General features: G+C 40.8%; 1 protein-coding gene across 4 annotated transcripts in view; it reads left to right on the top strand.

Moving 5' to 3' along the window:
* The window catches only part of NKAIN3 (sodium/potassium transporting ATPase interacting 3), a 523,429-nt gene extending 515,461 nt beyond the window's left edge, over window positions 1-7,968 (top strand). For all 4 annotated transcript variants that reach the window (XM_038389157.2, XM_043507806.1, XM_043507805.1 and 1 more), the window contains one exon: window positions 5,284-7,968. In XM_038389157.2, coding sequence (XP_038245085.1) covers window positions 5,284-5,297 — 14 coding nt within the window. In that variant the 3' untranslated portion in view covers window positions 5,298-7,968. The remainder of the gene's footprint in view (window positions 1-5,283) is intronic.
* Window positions 7,969-19,209: the final 11,241 nt, after the last annotated feature.

The raw sequence follows: 19,209 nt of genomic DNA, 5'->3' as shown, positions 1-19,209 counted from the left end.
CTTGCGGATTCTCCTTTCGCTCTCCCTCCACTCCTGCCCTTTTTGATTTTTGTTAAGGGACTGTTGCATGACTTCATGCAGCATGTCTTCTTTGCTTTTATGTGGCCTCTTATTAATTCTTTGGAGTCTTTCGGCCAGTGATAACATGGACAGCTGAGATCTCCAGGTTGCATCTGTAAAGGCAAAATGCAACACTTAACAGAGCCAGCATTGTTCACACCAGACAAAGCAATGATTCGCCCTTACTTAAAGATGTCTGCAATCTAACGATGGCAGAATTTGCCCATCCCAAAGCGAGTGCACATAACCCACAGGAGCCCCAAAATGGTGAGTAAGCAGAGGATCAAGGGGGACTGATTGTTTCATGGCCGAACTGTCCTCTGGGGTTCTGTGTCTTGGGGAGAGCCAACAGCTGCAGGGGGCCTGTACACTGAATACTGTCCCCACATTTTCCATAGGAGTTCATCCTCGAAGATATCTCACTGCCGAGGGTGACCTGGGAAGCAAGGGAGGGTCTTCTACTACAATACGGCTTCTGCCCTGGCCCATATGCAGCTTGCCTGTGTGCAGCAATGGTCCCCCCGCCCCTCACGGCATAGTGGCACGGACATGTTAGCCTGACAGGGACAAGGAGTACAGTGGCACTCCCAAGGAACCTGTGCAAGGGCATTGCACTGCTTCTGAATGAGACCTTTGAAGAGATTACTGAGGCTGATTACCGCAATGTGAGAGACACATCAACGCCCTATTCCTCATCTAGGCATGCATGCAGCCCTAACCCTCCTCGCCCCAAGAGCTCACACTGAATAACTTACTTCCCAAAATAAAAGCCGCTTACTGGGCATGTCCTCTGGTGTTTGTCCTTCCCCAAGCACCAGCTGCAACTGGATACCTTCCTCCTGGCTTGAGAACAGCTCCTGGCTGCATGCATCTAGGGATGCCAGGGTGTCTTCCTCCACCTCAGCACCCTCGCTTCCGCTTTCCTCGTCCTCCTCCTGCCTTGATGAACTTGGCTCTGAAGTGTCCATGGTGGTACTCAGAGTGGAGGTGGGGTTCCCCCCAGTATCATGTCCAGCTCTTTGTAGAAACAGCAGGTCGTGGGGGCAGCACCGGAGTGGCGGTTTGCCTCACGGGCTTTGCAATAGGCATTCCACAGCTCCTTCATTTTAACCCTGCACTGCAGTGCGTCCCGGTCATGGCCCCTTTCCCTTGATCCCTTGATACCTGCCTGAAGGTATCATAATTCCTATGGCTGGAGCGCTGCTGGGACTGGACAGCTTCCTCCCCGCAAACACTGATGAGGTCCAGCACCTCGCCATTGCTCCATACTGGGGATCACCTGGCGCATGGAGGCATGGTCACTGGAAAGATTCGCTGAGAGAACTCCATGCCTGGCTGAACAAACAGGATGGGGATTTTCAAAATTCCCAGAGAATTTAAAGGGCGAATCTGATGGTTGATCACCTGAGGGCAGGGCAGAATTCAAAGTGAGGACCAGAGTGGCTAGAACAGGCACTGTGGGACACTTCTGGAGGCCAGTCAGAGCGCATTAACAGGCCAGGGCATCTACAGTGGCACCACGGTGCTCGAGCCAGGGCGCATCAAGTGTTATGCCTCTTACGGAAGTGGATAAGCAGGAGTGCTCCAGCTGTGGAGTCAGGGCGCTCTACATGCCTTGCCAGTGTGGATGCATCATGAGTTAGGGCGCACAGGGCTGCTTTAATGCTCTCTAATTCGCAAGTGTAGCCATGCCCTGAGGTTTGGTTTGCACTTAAAAGTTAGGTCAGCAGACCTAGGTAGCTCTGAGGTGTGAAGACCAACATAGCTGTGACAACCTAACCTCAAATGTATATGCAGTTATGTCAATAGAAGGCTTCTGTTGACATAGCTATTGTCATTCACAGAAGTGGTTCCTACACCAATGAAAGCATCTCTTCCATCATTGTAGGCTATCTCTGCACTACAGTTATGTTGGCACATCGCCTTGTTGGTATATTCTCCATAGTATAGACATAACTCATTGAGATATTGGAGACCAAGAACATAGACTGGGTATCCAGTGGGAAGAAAGTCATAGCTGCTATATTTACATTTCTGTTTTAAATGCTCTTTGCCTTTTTAATCTATGGAGTTGCATCAATGTTGATTTTAAAGACCACCACTAATTTTCCTGAAAGGTTAGAGGAAAAATTGTGATGTCCAATATTTTATTAACCAGTGCACTATTACTGAAAAAAATGAAATGAAGGGGTAAATTTTTCAGAAAAGGTGGTTTCCTTTTTGATTGTCTGCAAAATTTGCAACTACAATTGAATTATTGTTATTCCTTGACTTTAGCAAAGCTTTTGATATGGTCTCCCACAGTATTCTTGCCAGCAAGTTAAAGAAATATGGGCTGGATGAATGGACTATAAGGTGGATAGAAAGCTGGCTAGATCATCGGGCTCAACAGGTAGTGATCAATGGCTCCATGTCTAGTTGGCAGCTGGTATCAAGCGGAGTGCCCCAAGGGTTGGTCCTGGGTCCGGTTTTGTTCAATATCTTCATTAATGATCGGAGGATGGTGTGGATTGCACCCTCAGCAAGTTTGCAGATGACACTAAACTGGGAGGAGTGGTAGATACACTGGAGGGTAGGGATAGGATACAGAGGGACCTAGAAAAATTAGAGGATTGGGCCAAAAGAAATCTGATAAGGTTCAACAAGGACAAGTGCAGAGTCCTGCACTTAGGACAGAAGAATCTTATGCACTGCTACAGACTAGGGACCGAGTGGCTAGGCAGCAGTTCTGCAGAAAAGGATCTTGGGGTTATAGTGGATGAGAAGCTAGATATGAGTCAACAGTGTGCCCTTGTTGCCAAGAAGGCTAACGGCATTTTGGGCTTTATAAGTAGGAGCATTGCCAGCAGATCAAGGGATACGATCATTCCCCTCTATTTGGCATTGGTGAGGCCCCATCTGGAGTACTGTGTCAAGTTTTGCGCCCCACTCTACAAGAAGGATGTGGAAAAATTGGAAAGAGTCCAGCGGAGGACAACACAAATGATTAGCAGGGGGTTGGCCTAGATGACCTCCTGAAGTCCCTTCCAACCCTGATATTCTATGATTCCATGAATTAGGGGTAAAAATTTGAGAATGTTCACATCAAATTACCTGTTTCCAAGCTCAGATCAGGTAGGGACACTTGAATGAAGATTTGTACTCAGAATTCACTTTGTTGATAGGCAAATTTTGTGGACATAAATTGCATCTGCTAAATGGGAGACCCCCCCATTCTTTCCAGGTCCTGCTTGGGTTAACTTGTGAGACCTAACAAGATCATAGCTGGCAGCCCTGCAGCTGTGGAGTATAAATCAATAATAAACATATTCAGTGATATTGTGGTTTTACATAATGACAAAGTACAAATAGGATCTTTGCTTAAACAAGGGGGGAAGAAGAATGTCATGATCAAGGTAAATTTGAATTAAAAGCCAAGTTGCAGGAGACAATTTGGATAGTCACTAAACTGTGCTATCCATTGGTTTGCAAATGCTTATCTGTCTGCAGTGCATCAACCAGCCTGCTTGTTGTCTTTCAGTAAATTGCTATCTATATCAATTGTAGATGGTCCAGGAATACCACAGTCCCCTTGAGGAATGGGCCTTTCAGTATCCAAACTGTGAAAAACTCCATGCCTTTTCACTTGGAAGTTGGGGATGAACGAGAAAGATACTTGTTAACTTTTATTAAGGCTCTTAATCCATTTATATGTCTTTTACTGTCTTCATCATTTTACATTTGGTTAAGAAAGTATTGTAGAATTACCCGCTCTTCCTTCTGTGATGGGTAGTAAAATACCAGGGAATAGGTAGGTTCCTAAACTTTTATGAATCAGTTTGATCAACTCCTACTGAACAGAATATCACAACCTCTTCTCTATTTGTGAATTGTCCTGCTCAGTACCTGGGAGTCACATTATAAGACTTCCATGGATTCTGAGAGATTAACAAAGCATAGCACTTCAAACATGCAAAGTTCTATGGTCTTATCAAAACTGTGAAAGAGAGATCTTTAGTCAGCTGTGGATAATTCATTTTCTTGTATATGCATAGGCCATATTATAGTATCTGTCTAGGGCTAACATAATTATTAATGATTAGCAAGTCTAAGAATAGTTGTCCTTTTCACCCCTGAAGAGATGCTAAAGTTAAATGCCTTCTCCTAGGAAGCATTTCTTTGTGCACACATAAATGAGCATAGCTGGTCAGTTTGTTGTTTGTTTGTTTGCCTGGCACTCTATAATACAGACACATTCTTTGCCCTGAGGTGGCTGCAGTCTAGATGAAGATGTGCAGAAGTAAAGGAGGAGACAACACAGAGATGAAATAAGGAAAAAAATGGACGAGGGAGGGAGAGGAAAATATGAATGCATTCTCTTTGGAAGCAAAGGGGTAAACAGGTTATAAAGGGGATCATCAGGCTGAAGGGACATTACATTTTCACAGTTCTAGGGCAGCATTAAGCTCTAGGTTAAGTTAGTTGGGTGAGGAGACAGAAAGTTTTGGTAAGGGGCTAGGGAAGGTAGTATATTTAAAATAAAAAAAACCCAAAGCTTTACCTGCCCCCATAATCATAACTCTCTATTTTGCTGTGTGGATAAGACCCCTGACTATGCTCATGTAACAAGGTTAGCTGGCCTTCCTCCTTCACAACTCTCTGTGCATCAGGACTGTCACACCTGCTTCTGACACTACACTGTGTGCACATCCTCCAGGCACTGTGAATCAATATGAAATAACCACACGAATGGTCCTAGAATACAGTGATTGAAAACATGGTCAGAGGGATGGTATGTGCGAATTCACAAACTTAACTGACATATGGCTGTGAACCAAAGTCGTATGTGGATCCAGTTCAAATGTATTTGCCATAACCAGTCAGATGAGAGTGTCATGAGCCAGAATACAAAAATGTGATTCATTTAATATAATGAAGCCGAGGGAAATCCATCATTCTGACAGCTTCTGACACCTTACCGGCAGCAGTGCCTTCCCCAGCTTCTGTCACCATCATGGTACACACACACACCCTTTAACCAAAGGAGAGAATGTGGGGGGAGGGAGTCTCTTCAAAACTGCCACAATGCTTCCTAAGCATGCGTCCATGCAGTCAGTATTTTCTCTGTTCCTAGGAGCCTATTCAATTGTGACCTTATACTTGGTCACCATCAACATAGGAAATGAACACCCAGAGGTCTGTTATCATCTTGTTGATAGATTAGTAATTCATATCTCTTTACAGGTCAAACTAAGTAATGAACATTGACTCAGCACTGTCAACTGCTGCTGTTGCCGAAGAAACAGACTTCAGAAGAAAAGACCAACTTTGTGAACCGTTGTCACAGAAGAGACATGTCCTATATTTCTCACAGAGTGTGTGGATTGCTCTTCTCACATGTGACTGAATCCTTCAGTCGCAGCCTCAGTATCATTATCAGCATTGCCATTAGATGGATACTTGTAGATGATCTTGGATTTTTTAAATTATTTACTTATATGGACACTTGTAAATTGTTTTCTTTTTTTAATTTTGTTTTTTACAATACCTAGTGTTAAGGCATGAAAACAAATCAACCTGTGAAAATTATGAGAGAAGAATGTGTGTTTCTCAAGAAACTCAGTATTTCTGGACTGATACAATCATACTGTGCCTGGCAAAGGTAGTATTGGTAAATGATAATATGACTCCAGAATACATGTCAAGGGTCAGACACCTATAGTGTAATATGGACTGTCAATAATGTATTAGACATTCACAAAGTCTGCACCTAACGTTGGTTGAGCTACTGTAAGTAGTAGAAACTGATCAATAATTCTTCTTTTCCAATACCAATATGCTTGTCTAAATATTCTAATTCATATATGGTTTCTTCTCCCCCTTTTTGTCTCCTCCCCTGCACCCACAAACAGTAGTTGTCTGTGAGTTGAAGAGAAGTGAAATGGATGTTCTCTATTGATGTCAGTCTCCAAGAACCCTTAAAAGCAGGGCTCTTTTAGATGTCTGTAATTTGCACATTTTTTTTTACTCTTTTCCCCTCTTCCCAGAAGAAGCCAAGCATGAATGTACAATATAGGCACCATCAACAGCCTTAGGAGTGTCTGGGGTGAATTTTGTTCTTCATTTAAAAGTAAACAAGAAGATCTGGATATGAAAATGTGTATAAAAGTTTGTAAAGTTTTCTGTAAATACTTATCGAAAAAGGACATGTATGTAACTGTGCAGCATTTTGTTTTATATTCAGTCACCACCGGTATAAAAACAAAAGTCATACACAAAAGCTATTTTCTGTGGGGAGTTGGCAGTCTTTTTAGCAAGACTTTTTTCATAATTTCTTTTTTATTAATTAATATTTAAAATATTGCATATGAAAGAAGCCCGAGAGAGTGAAGTGCTCTGTCTCTCCATGGAACCAGAACTCCCTCGGAGGCAGCATCACAAGCTTCCTCAGAAAGGTCTGCCAATCAGCCTCAAGTTTTGGAAGAAAAACCTGTAGGGCTGTGAGAGCACTTCCATCTTTGTGCTTACTCAGTTTGTTACTTCTTTGATGAAACTGTCAGGAGGGATGGTATTTGTGATGTGCACACCTGCACTTGTCCATTAGGTACTGGACTGAGGTCACCAGGTTCTTTCATATAAGCCACAAAGAGTCTTCAGATGCTAATGACTTTTGGTCCATCATCAATGGGCTGAGGCATACAGCCCCTCAACTAATTGTCTTATGTGAAGCTTACTTCATTTGATTTTTCTGTTATTGACAGATTACAACTAGACTAAAGCTTGCCTTGGTTCTTTACATTGGAAACTATGTTAGTGCTATTTACCAACAAGAACCTAATCAAAAAGTCAGCAAACACAATGCTGTCCATCATTTTTAGATTGTTGAGCCCCAAAGGTCTTGTGGTGCTTGCCCCTTTTTCACATTCAGCTCAACCAAAGATCACACTGTCTTTTGTGAAGAAATAGATCTTGCCATAATTTCACATAGGCTACTTTTTTCTGAAACTATATACGAAACAACTGCCAAGCCAAGAACAAGCAAGAACGACAGTGCAATAAAATCACTCGTCAGTATTTTCTGTGACTAGGTAGTACAGGACAATATGCAGCGCTAGAAGTCAAATAGTGCCAAAAAAGAGGATACTTTGTGCAAAAGATAATACCACACTTCTCTGAGTCTCTGTGTTCCTCTGTTGTTTCCTGTTGCACCCTGATGCCAGATATTTGGTCTGCCCTGTCTTGAAGTCCTAGTCTTCTGAGAATGTCAAAATGGGTAATTTGTCACAAAACTAATATGAGAACACTGTCATTTTTGAGACACCACAGCTGGACCTCAGAAGACCAAACTGCAGAACAGTTAATATTTATAAATCACTTATATTTGACAAAATGCCCCTTGGTAGAGTTTATTGTTTGAGTGTGTACCGGTGCGCATGATTTAGTTTCTTATACATACAACCTTACATAACAACTATAAGCATATGATACAGCTAACAGATGCCTACAGCTTTCTGTTATCTATGTCAGTGCACTTCAGAGTCGAGGATTTTTTTGAAAAAGTTTTGTTAAAACTTGTCTACGTGCCTGAATACTCCACTTTTCCCCTGCTCTGTACACACAGGGGTGTTCAGCATATATTCCTGCAGTTCCTCCCTGCGGCCGGAGCCTTTGCCCATCCCAGGGAGCAGTGGGAGCTGCTTTTGCTGCAGTGTTTAGCTACACATACCCAAATGCCACCAGCAGCGCCGTCAAGGCCACACCTTTGACTGCAGTGTAGACATACCCTCCAGTCGCAACATTTATCTCCTACCCTAAGTGAAGGGGAAAGCTGGTCATCTCAAATACCAACAGTGAATTTTTAATGGCAAGCACTGTATGCTTCTCTGAGCCAGGCTGTTTAATTTCCTTTCACTTTAGATTTATCTGATTTAAAAAAACCAACCCAGCAATCTATCAAGGCCCTATAACAGTGTTTGACAGTGGCAAACAAAAATTGACATCCTAAACTAATTGGCTTGCCTCCTTCTAGAATCAGTCTCATTTAGTTTAATTATAATAAATTACAAGCTGGGAGCTGTTTTTTGCAGTGAATAAGTTTTCTTCCAACACAGCAAAACACTCAATATTTACATACCCCGTTTCTATATACCTTCTGTGAGAAACCACTTCAGCTCTTATCCAGCATATAAAACCTTCAGCCAGAAACCACTTGTTTAAAAGTCTTCACTCCAGATCATTTGCAGTGTTGTTATAATTGTGATAGTCCCAAAATATTAGAAAGACAAGGTGGGCAAGGTAATATCTTTTATTGGACCAACTTTTGTTGGTGAAAAAGAGTTCTGTGTAGCTCAAAAGCTTGTCTCTTTCACAGGGAAGATACTACCTCACCCACGTTGTCTCCAGACCCTCATTTATCATTTACGTATTTGGGGTTAAACCCTGCAAAGTTCTCAGCACTCTCAAATCTCATTGAAGTCAATGGAAGTTAATGGCAGTCAGCCATTCATGTCTTCCTTGTGCATGTCTTTGCTATAATTTACCACCTGTTGGCTAACCTTTTTATCTACCTTAATAATAATAATTAGTATTTATTTGCAGATAAACTCCAATTATCAATAACTTAAACATTTTGAAAGATCTAAAATTCAGAAATATCTCCTGAAATCAGAATTTTATTTTTCCAAAATTCTGATCTTCTGATGTATCCCCCCATAGTATATTAATCATTGTAGTGCTTCACATGTTCAAATTGTTTAACAAATTAGTCTCCTCAACAGCCTTTTGAGACAGGTATGTATGTAGTAGTAGCCTCATTTTACAGATGGGAAAGTTCAGTGTATGTTTCAAATGCATTTATCTGTGAAAAAGACACCTATCCAGATGAAATAGCATTTAAATATATTTCCACCACATTTGCTTTTTCAGTTCTTTCGTCCTTCAAATACTCAGTAGTTCTCTGATATATCTAAATTACTATATAATCTATATCTGTATTGTGATATTTATCTGGAGGAGGGTGCCAATAACCCTGTTATGATGCTGAGAAATATAGCCATGTAAAATGATTCCATTGCACATAGTGCTCATTAGTAAGACTGACTATTTGCAATGAAACCAAAGACAGCGTGCAGAGCAGACAAACTGGACAGCCTGCCTCCTGTTTTCTTCCCACATTTCAGAGTGAGACAGATAGAGGAGTAACAGAAAGCAAAGGATCTGGGCTGGAAAAAACAGTAGTAAATGATCAAATTTCAGGTGTAATTCCAGTGAAGTCACAAGGGTTATAAAGGGATGAATTTGGCCCTGGGCATCTTGTCTGCCTTCTAACTGTATAGATATTTGTATTGATTGTTATTTGACAGCCTTTTCTAAGGTATGCTCTTTACCTCACTGTTTGGCTGACTGTTTACAAATGATTGTACTTTTCACTGTAATTTCTGTTTCTTGAATGTCCATTATGTGTAATGTTTATGTTTACAGGGGTCTTTATTTTTAAACGAATGAAACATCTGGATCTAATCCCTACTCCCCAACTTTCCCTTGCATCTGCTCATCAGTTTCGCTTAGCATAACAGGAGAGCATGTGAAGTGCTTCCTTGTAGGTCTTCAGGGAATAATTGCCATTGCATGTCTGTTGCCGTTCAAGACTAGCACCATAATTGAAAGCGAGTACCACTAAATAACAGCTATGTCCCAAACACTGCTGAGAAGCCACTGATGTTCTCATTCTATTGCTAGCACCACAAAGAATTATTGAACAGTGTAACTGACATCACAATGCATGAGCTGTTTTTCCACAGTTCCCTAGTTACTTAATTCCAATCGTACAAAGGCATGTTTTCAAAATGCTTTTGGACACACGTGTCCCAGGTTAAACCCACTGAAGTTGTTAGAGTTACACCTGATATTAATTTGGCTCAAAGACACTACCTTTAACCTATTCCCAGTTGTTACAGGAAAATAGTGTACCCAATCAATTCATGTGATATCATGTTGATGGAGGGGTGACAGCATTTCCTAGCATGTGACATGCTTGAAGTGAAAGGCATGTTATATGTAAGCCAATCAGTTCATATGGGGTATAAATCAGTGCAAATGTTGGCTCATAGTGTTAAGTAAAATAAAGGATATATTTTGTTTATTGCTACAGAGTGATTACATGAAATCACCTGTGCTGCAGTATCTGTAGCCAAAAGCAATGCACGGCAGTGAAGAATTCAGTCCTGTGGCAAATTCAGCCAACAACTCATTTAAGCAACCACGCTATGATATTAGTAACATACTAAAAACCTAAGTGATTTTCTACCATCTGTACACTCCCTTGATCCTCAGGTCTGCCACAGCCCCCAGCATAAATCAGAGCAGACTTAGTTGCCCTAAGAGTTTAGACCCTATGTCAGTGGGGCCGGGGGGGGGGGAGGGGAGGCGGGGTCTGGCTCAGGTTTCTTCTGCACTCAGGGAATCTTCAGCTGATGCTTTGAGGGAGCTTTAATTTCTCCTTGTACCACTCTAGTATGGTATGCTCCAGCAGTGCAAAGGGGACTTAAAAATGGATGAGGACCTTTACCGATGACCAGTAAAAAAAATGACATGCATGGCTTAGTGTAATCTAGTCACTAGTTTCTAGAGCTAGGTGCCATCACCAGTGAGTAACCTCACAGGATGTCCTTGAATGCTGAATTTTATGTTTGGAGTCTCTGAGACCCTGGCCTTGTTTATTCCAGCTAGCCAAAGGCATAAGCTGCTCTCAGGAAATGAGTTTCTGACACACTGATGATGGTAAAATATAACTTTGGTGTTCCAGCTAAAGTTGTCCCTATTCTGGTTAAACCCCACTTCAATCCCATTTTTAATCTCATCAGGAGCTCACCAGGAGCCTGCTGCATAAGATTGTTTGCTGCATTTAATGAAATACACACACAAAATTGAATCTTTAAAATTGTTGTTGGTTATGGTGTGTGTGTTTTTTAACACGGCTTTGTTCCAAGAATTTCAATGGCGAAGTAATGACTCTAAATTATAATATGGAAAGGTATATGAGCGACAGAATGACAGTTTGCTTGCTGTTACACTGTACTAACTGTGCCATCTCCTGGCTAATACCAGAAGTACCTAGTGCATTGTGTATGTATTCTGCTGAAAGTGGGGAAAATAAAAGTAACACATCTTTCTAGTTACACCTGCTGAAATAATGCAGACAGGTGCTGTCAGCTCACAACACATGGTGGAAGCTTTTGTTTTTGCACTGCCTGCTTAAAGCAGAAATACAACAAAATGTGTATTGCTCATTTTGACAATGGAACTTGTTGAGTTTTATAGTAAATATATTGTCAATGTGATGTTTTCTTCCAGTCAGAATTTATACTGTCCTATAAAAATATTCACTGTGGAGTACGTTCACTATGTGTATCTTGCTTTATAGGAAATTCGGAGCTGCTAGGTCTCCATTAATTGGAAGCATATAGTCTTATTAATTCCAAGTACTACCTGGCACTACTTCTTCCATTTCAGTAATGGGAAATACTCTGGATTTACAGTGATGTAACTTCGACTAGATTCCAGCCATGTATGTGTATAATATATACACATATGTTATACTCACATTTTAATGTGACCTAAAAGTTTTATGGCTAGAAATACTTAGAACATATTTTTACTTCTCTAAGTAACCGTTGAGTCTAGGTACAGGTCACAGTACACAAGCAGTAGCTGGATTATTCTTTTCCATTATGATAAATTGTACATTGTACTAGAAAGTGGTTACCAGCTGAACTGACGAGCTGTGTGTGGTGCAGTATGTTTACTAATACTTAGTTTCTCAGAGCTGAATGAAAAACCCTGTGGCAAAAATGTTTGTTAAGAACAGTGGTATGACCCTGGGAGGTGAGAAACGCACTCACAAACACCTTAGAAGTCAGTGGTTTTTCCTTTACTGTCTTACGTAATGTACGTTCAGATTCAAGCTGCTTATAGCACAAAGGTTTAAGGCCCTCCTAGCTGGGCAGGATCCTTTATGTTCCATCCTGATTATGTTTCAGAGTAGCAGCCATGTTAGTCTGTATTCTCAAAAAGAAAAGAATGTGGCTATTGTGGGTTTATTTCATTTTGTGTTTTAGTGTGGGGCTCATGAGTGATATTTTTTAAATGAGAAACAGTCCCCACTTGTTTACACCAATTTTAAATGAGGTCAAATGTGGGGTTTAAATTATTTGATACCGTCCATTTAGAGAGGGCTGGGGCTATTTTTCTAAAACAATCTCATTGTATCTATTTGTTTTAGTAATTCAAAAGTAGATCAGAACTCTTTCCCCTTTATCTTTGAGTAGTAATCTGCAATACAAAGCCATTGATGTGTTTGGGACATCTCTTCCTCATTTCTTTGAGTTGTCAGAAACATCAAATTCCCAAAGGATGATTTACCAACCAACTACATTAAGTGCAAAGAGAGACAGAAATTTCTTCTTCTTTCATGTTAAGAACTGATTATTTATTAAGAGTGAAACACAATATATTCATTGGGCTGAAGGCAAATGTGCCATTTTTAAACACATAATGTGGAAATGTGCAATCACTACTAATGCTGCTTCTTTAGATTTGTTTAATAACCAGCTCATGGGGGGAGCAAGGATAATAAAACTTTTTGAGTCAGAATCTTCAGGGGGAGGGGAGGTGAAGGAGGGACAAAAAGATATACCCATGTATTCTTTTCCCATTTCCAGTTTCAGAGCAGACATTACATTCACCTAGATAGAAATGTAGTTGAATAATGTACTGCAAGACCAGTTTTCATACCTTTTGAGATTAATTCTATTCATACAGCAGATCCATTATATGCCTCTCATTCTGCTCTGTGTGACACATAATTATGCATAACATTACTCAGGCTATTGGAAATGGAATCTCCATAATAAATACAATTTCTGCTTCCAAATTAAATGGAGCTGATTTCTTGGAGTCAGCTGGTATAGGGCTGTCAAAATCTATTCTCTGAAGAAGCTTGTGTCAGTTATAATGATGTTTAAAAAGGCTCTGATGAAGACCTGAATGAGTCAAAACATTAGCAGTTAATGGTGCCTAGATCTGTCTTTGTCATTCTGGAGATGAATAAATAAAAGGAGAGTGGACTTGGTGAATGGGGACTTCTTACAGTACTTCAATAGAGCAATTACCTTACTTTACAAAGTGTCATTAGAAATAGAGTAGAAAATTCAGCCTTCTTGGGTTTAGAGATAGCATTAGGTACTGTATTCGTTGTATTAGGCATTGTATTAGTTGCAGAAATATTAAGGACAAAAACAGTGTGTTGTATTTATGAAGCAGCAGCAGCATTGTCTAATGGTTAGAGCACAATCTAGGGACCTAGAATCTAATCATGGCTCTGAGACTGACTCACTGTATGATCTTAAGTTGTTTAAGCTTTCTGTACGTCATTCCTCCTCTGGAAAATGAGAATAATACCATCTACACATTTGCCTCGCAAAGCTGGGTTCTCATAATAAGCAGCTTATCCACACTCTACATATATAATGCAGCATACTTATTAGCCTATTAAATGTAGACTATTCATTACTATTATATATTTGTATAGTGCTGTATTTTGCATATTACTTTCCAGGATTTTTTAAAATGGTCTTCTCAAGGTTCCTTCCCCACTCTGAACTCTAGGGTACAGGTGTGGGGACCTGCATGAAAACCCCCTAAGCTTATTTTTACCAGCTTAGGTTAAAACTTCCCCAAGGTACAAACTATTTTACCTTTTGCCCTTGGACTTTTTTGCTGCCACCCCCAAGCATCTAACAGATATATAACAGAGAAAGAGCCTGCTTGGAAACGTCTTTCCCCCCAAAATCCTCCCCAAACCCTACACCCCTTTTCCTGGGGAAGGCTTGATAAAAATCCTCACCAATTTGCATAGATGAACACAGACCCAAACCCTTGGATCTTAAGAACAATGAAAAAGCAATCAGATTCTTAAAAGAAGAATTTTAATTGAAAAAAAAAAGTAAAAGAATCACCTCTGTAAAATCAGGATGATAAATACCTTACAGGGTAATTAGATTCAAAACATAGAGAATCCCTTTAGGCAAAACCTTAAGTTACAAAAAGACACAAAAACAGGAATCTACATTCCATTCAGCACAGCTATTTTCTCAGCCATTTAAAGAAAACAGAATCTAACGCATATCTAGCTAGATTACTTACTAAGTTCTAAGATTCCATTCCTGTTCTGTTCCCGGCAAAAGCATCACACAGACAGAGAGAGCCTTTGTTTCTCCCCCCCTCCAACTTTGAAAATATCTTGACTCCTCATTGGTCATTGTGGTCAGGTGCCAGAAGGGTTATCCTAGCTTCTTAACCCTTTACAGGTGAAAGGGTTTTTCCTCTGGCCAGGAGGGATTTTAAAGGTGTTTACCCTTCCCTTTATATTTATGACAGGTCTGTAGCCCAAAGAGTTTACAGTCTAAAGACCTGATTGTGAAATTCCATGAGATCTGAATAAGAAGCAGCATATAGCTGCACTGACATTGGAAAAGCCAGACCAAATTGTGCCCCCGAGACTTACTATTCAGTCCCTGCTTCTCCCTTGCTCCAGGACGGAGGTAATCTGTGCTACTGCTGTACCTCACTTCCCCCTCTACGCCAGCCCAGCTCAGCTGTGCTGCCTGAGATATTGCGGTGAACAGGAACATTTACAATGAAAGGGAGTAATATCTATTAGAGTTATTTGAGGGGGTCAATAAGCATATGGACAAGGGTGCCTTAGTGACTATATTTCAGAGTAGCAGCCATGTTAGTCTGTATCCACAAAAAGAACAGGAGGACTTCTGGCACCTTAGAGACTCTCAAATTTATTTGAGCATAAGCTTTCATGAGCTGCAGCTCACTTCATCGGATGCATTCAGTGGAAAATACAGACTATAGGGTACTCAGATTTTCAGAAAGGCTTTGAAAAGGTCCCTCACCAAAGGTTGCTAAGCAGAGTAAGCAGTCACGGGATAAGGAGGAAGTGCCTTTCATGGATCAGTGACTGGTTAAAAGACAGGAAAACGAAGGACAGGTATACATTCAATGGGGAGAAGTAAATAGCGGGTCCCTTAAGCAGCTATACTTTGCTGTTAACATATTCGTAAATGATCTGGAGAAGGGGGTAAACTGTGAGGTGGAAAAGTTTGCAGATGACACAAAATTACTTAAGATAGTTACATTCAAAGTTGACAATGATGAGTTACAAAGGATGACTGGGCAACAAAATGGCAGATGAAATACAGTGTTGATAAATGCACAGTAATGCACATTAGAAAACATAATCCCAGCTAAACATGCAAAATTATTGGGGTCTAAAGTAGCTATTACCATTCAAGAAAGAGATCTTAGAGTCATCATGCATAGTTTTCTGAAAACATCTACTCAGTGTGCAGTGGCAGTCAAAAAAGCTAACAGAACATTAGAAACCATTAGGAAAGGGATAGAAAATAAGACAGAAAATATCATAATGCCACTATATAAATCCATGATATGCCCACACCTGGAATACTTTGTGCAGTCCTGGTCACCTCAAAAATATAGAGTAGAATTGGAAAAAGTACAGAGAAGGGCAACAAAAATTATGAGTGGTATGGAACAGCTTCCACATGAGGAGAGATTAAAAAGACTGGGACTGTTCTTCTTAGAAAAGAGACTATTAAAATGGGATATGATAGAAGTATATAAAATCATGGCTGGCATGGAGAAAATGAATAAGGACGTGTTATTTACCCCTTCACATAACACAAGAACTAAGGGTCACCCAATGAAATTAATAGGCATCAGGTTTAAAACCCACATAAGGAAGTACCTTTTCACACAATGCACTGACAACCTGTGGAACTCATTACCAGGTGGTGATGTGAATGCCAAAAAATTCAACTGGGCTCAAAAATAATTAGATAAGTTGATGGAGGATAGGTCTATCCATGGCTATTAGCCAAAATAGTCAGGAATGCAACTCCATGCTTTGGGTGTCTCTAAACCATCAACTACGAGAAGCTGGGTCTGGATGATGTGATGAATCACTTAATAATTGTCTTGGTCTGTTCATTCCCTCTGAAGTATCTGGCACCAGCCACTGTCGGAAGACAGGATACTGAGCTAGATGAACCATTGGTCTGATCAGGTAGGGCCACTTCGTTCTTAGGGAAGGGAGAGAGATAATATGACTCACATTGTTATATAATAGGAGAGTCATATAAGTTCTGATTCTTTTAAGCAGAGGCTGAAATAGGGCAAGAGGGGAGATGGCCTGGAACCAGCCACCAGATGTGGAAAAGAAGGTGAAAGAAGTGGGGTTTGAAAAGAGATTTGAAGGCTGCAAGTAAGGACATGTGGCCCACAGGAGGGGGAATGCCCTTCCACGTACTGGAACCAATGGGGCAAAGGCACAAGACAAGGAATAGGGCAAAGCAGGAAGAGCACCAGGGCAAGCTGGGGAGCACCACCAGATGATAAAATGAGCTGCTGACGGCAGGGGAAGAACCAGGCAGGTTGAAAAATGAGAACAGGAAACTTGATCTGTAAAAAAAACTGTATCACCTCCCACCTTCCTATTGTCTTGCTCCTTCTAGGTGTGCTGTGAGGGACTGTCCTGGGGAAGGTGTATCACTTGCTCTGATTTGTCTTTTATTCTGAGAGCACAAAGGAGAAAATATTTATTAAACACAGTGTTCTCAAAGATTCTGTCACTTCCTTCACACACAACTCTTTGGACTATATTTGTACTGTATTGTTTCGCTTTCTTTTTCTTAGTGTATTGTTTTAGATCTGTATTGGATGGGTTTACTTGAAAGATAAATAAAGGACTTGCACTACCCGGAATTCTGTCACTGGGGGGTCTTCTCTGTGCTTTCTCAACTGGATGAGCTACTTATACATAGCACCAGTTCAAGAACTAAAAATAGCAGGCTCTTATTTAAAGGATTGTGGTTTCTCTGTCTCTTTCCTTCCCTCAAAGTGACTGCACTCAGATAAACTCCATGAAGTGGCTGGGAACTGGCACAAATGCCAACATATTCCTCTTCACTTGTAATTGAAAGTGCAGTTGTTGCCTTTGTCGTCAACAAACCCTGAATGCAGCCTAAGAACACAGCTGTGAAATCTGACATGATGTTCTCCGGCCTCCACTTTCACTTTGCCAGATCATCACTGAAAAACTGATTAAAAGTGCACCACACTGAGCAACAATGGATGATATACTAGTTGCTAATGCTGCATGCACTGCCAGTGCCTCCAGCAAAAGCTCTGGGCTACATTTGTTTACTATATTTTCTTTCCTTCCTTTTGTGATTAAAAAAGTAGGGGATTAAAGATTTTGCTGATACAGATCTAAAACAACACACTCCCACAGAGAAAGAGAAACAATAAATAAACACACAGTACTAAGGCAACTGGACTGATCCTGTGCCCTTTGAAGTAAATGACAAAACCACCCATGGTAATAGGGATCAGTAATAATACCACATTGAAGGGTTGATACAATGCCCAGTGAAGTCAGCAATGCCCATGTGAGTTCAATGTGTGCAGTGGCCTCAGTTCAGCAGTCCATGCCTATTGACTTTAAATGGGATTTATGCATTAAATGCTTTGCTGAACTGGGCCTGTGTCAAGGCAAGAAATATAGTTCATGAAATGCTTAAGTGCTCCTCTCTCTACATGCCAGCTGAAAATTCTAGTAGCTTTCCAGTGCCCCTTGGTGTAATATCCAGAGGACCACAGTGAATTAAATGCTTGTCTTTTTCCTGTTTTATTCTGCTGCTAGGAGATTAAGGGGTCACTAATGGCAAGTACTTAAAATAAAATGAAATAATTCTTCACACTGGTCCAAATCTTTATCCTATTGAAGCCTATGGCACAATTCTTATTGACTTTAATGGGTCAGGATTTGGTCTGCATCAGTTCACAAAGTCAAATACTGTAGCTGGAATTCTGAAGGGAGTAGATAAGTGTGTGCCCTATAACAGCATTTGTCGCTTGTTAACGCTATTACACTCAGCCCAAGGTCTATGATAGGAAGAGGAACAAAGACAGATGGCGAAAGGGAGAAGAGCGAGATAAATACAAGTAAACTAAAATACCTAAGCAACACATACCTGAAGTGCCCCAAAAGCAAAGTAGAGACTGAACTGAGTCTCAGAGAGTAATGATTCCATCCCTGATTCCCACTTTGCTCCAAGGAGAGATGTAATAGCTGTCAGCCCTTTCTTTATCTTATGTCCCTCCCTCCCCTGCCCAGCTGTATCTGGAAAGCCATGACCTTTTCCTAAATAAATAAATAAGAAATTATGATAACACTTGCTACAGTAATATAAAATTAACCAAACCCCATGCTTCAGAGTGTCATTTGACCTCTGCAGAGGATGAGAAGGAATTTGCCAGGACCAGCAAATTCCTGATTCATAAAGCTAAAAGAAAATCAGTAATTAGGTCTTAACACTCATTCATTCTCTACCTTTTAGGCACCACACATAGTGTAGGGTCAAATGACTGAAACCACTATTAGTTTGGTCAAATGAACAAAAATAAGAGCCAGCCAGTTAGCCATATGCCTAAAGTCACTCTCTGCATTAAGCAACTAAAGGAAAAAAATGGTTTTGTAGTTGGCTGCGCACATTAAAACTTGTGTTCTGTACAGTGATGTTAACTTCTTGTACGGCATTTCTGTATTTCTTCTTATTACTATATTATTTGTATTACATCAGCTGACCCGGCCCGACGCAACCTGCTACTTACTGTACAAACATACTGAGAGCTTACCGTCAGCCAGACAAAGAGTAGAAGGGGAAACAGAGCGAAAATCATGGAATTGCCCAAAATCATGAAGCGAGTCACTAAAGCAGCCAGAAATAAACCCCAGGTCTTCTGACTCCCAGTGCAGTCAGTGATGCTGCCTCCCCAGTTAAATTCAATACACACAGTCTCCTCTCATATCCCTCTTGATCTTGGCAATGTGAGCTCAGCTGATGACATTGTCACAGTTAAGGACATCTGTATCTCCATTTCCTATCTATGGTCCAGCAAGGGCACTCACTCTAGGCACCTCATCGTTCTCCCTCCTGACCGTGGTATTGCCAGGCTGCACAGCTTTCTGCCTACCCTGTGATATTGCCAAAAAAAAAAAAAAAAACAGACAGCCTAAGC

The sequence above is a fragment of the Dermochelys coriacea genome, chromosome 2 (genome assembly GCF_009764565.3).
Source record: "Dermochelys coriacea isolate rDerCor1 chromosome 2, rDerCor1.pri.v4, whole genome shotgun sequence".
In the NCBI taxonomy this organism is placed as follows: Eukaryota; Metazoa; Chordata; order Testudines; family Dermochelyidae; genus Dermochelys; species Dermochelys coriacea.
The sequence above is the reverse complement of the archived record's forward strand: the minus strand, read 5'-3'. Positions and strand labels throughout refer to the sequence as shown.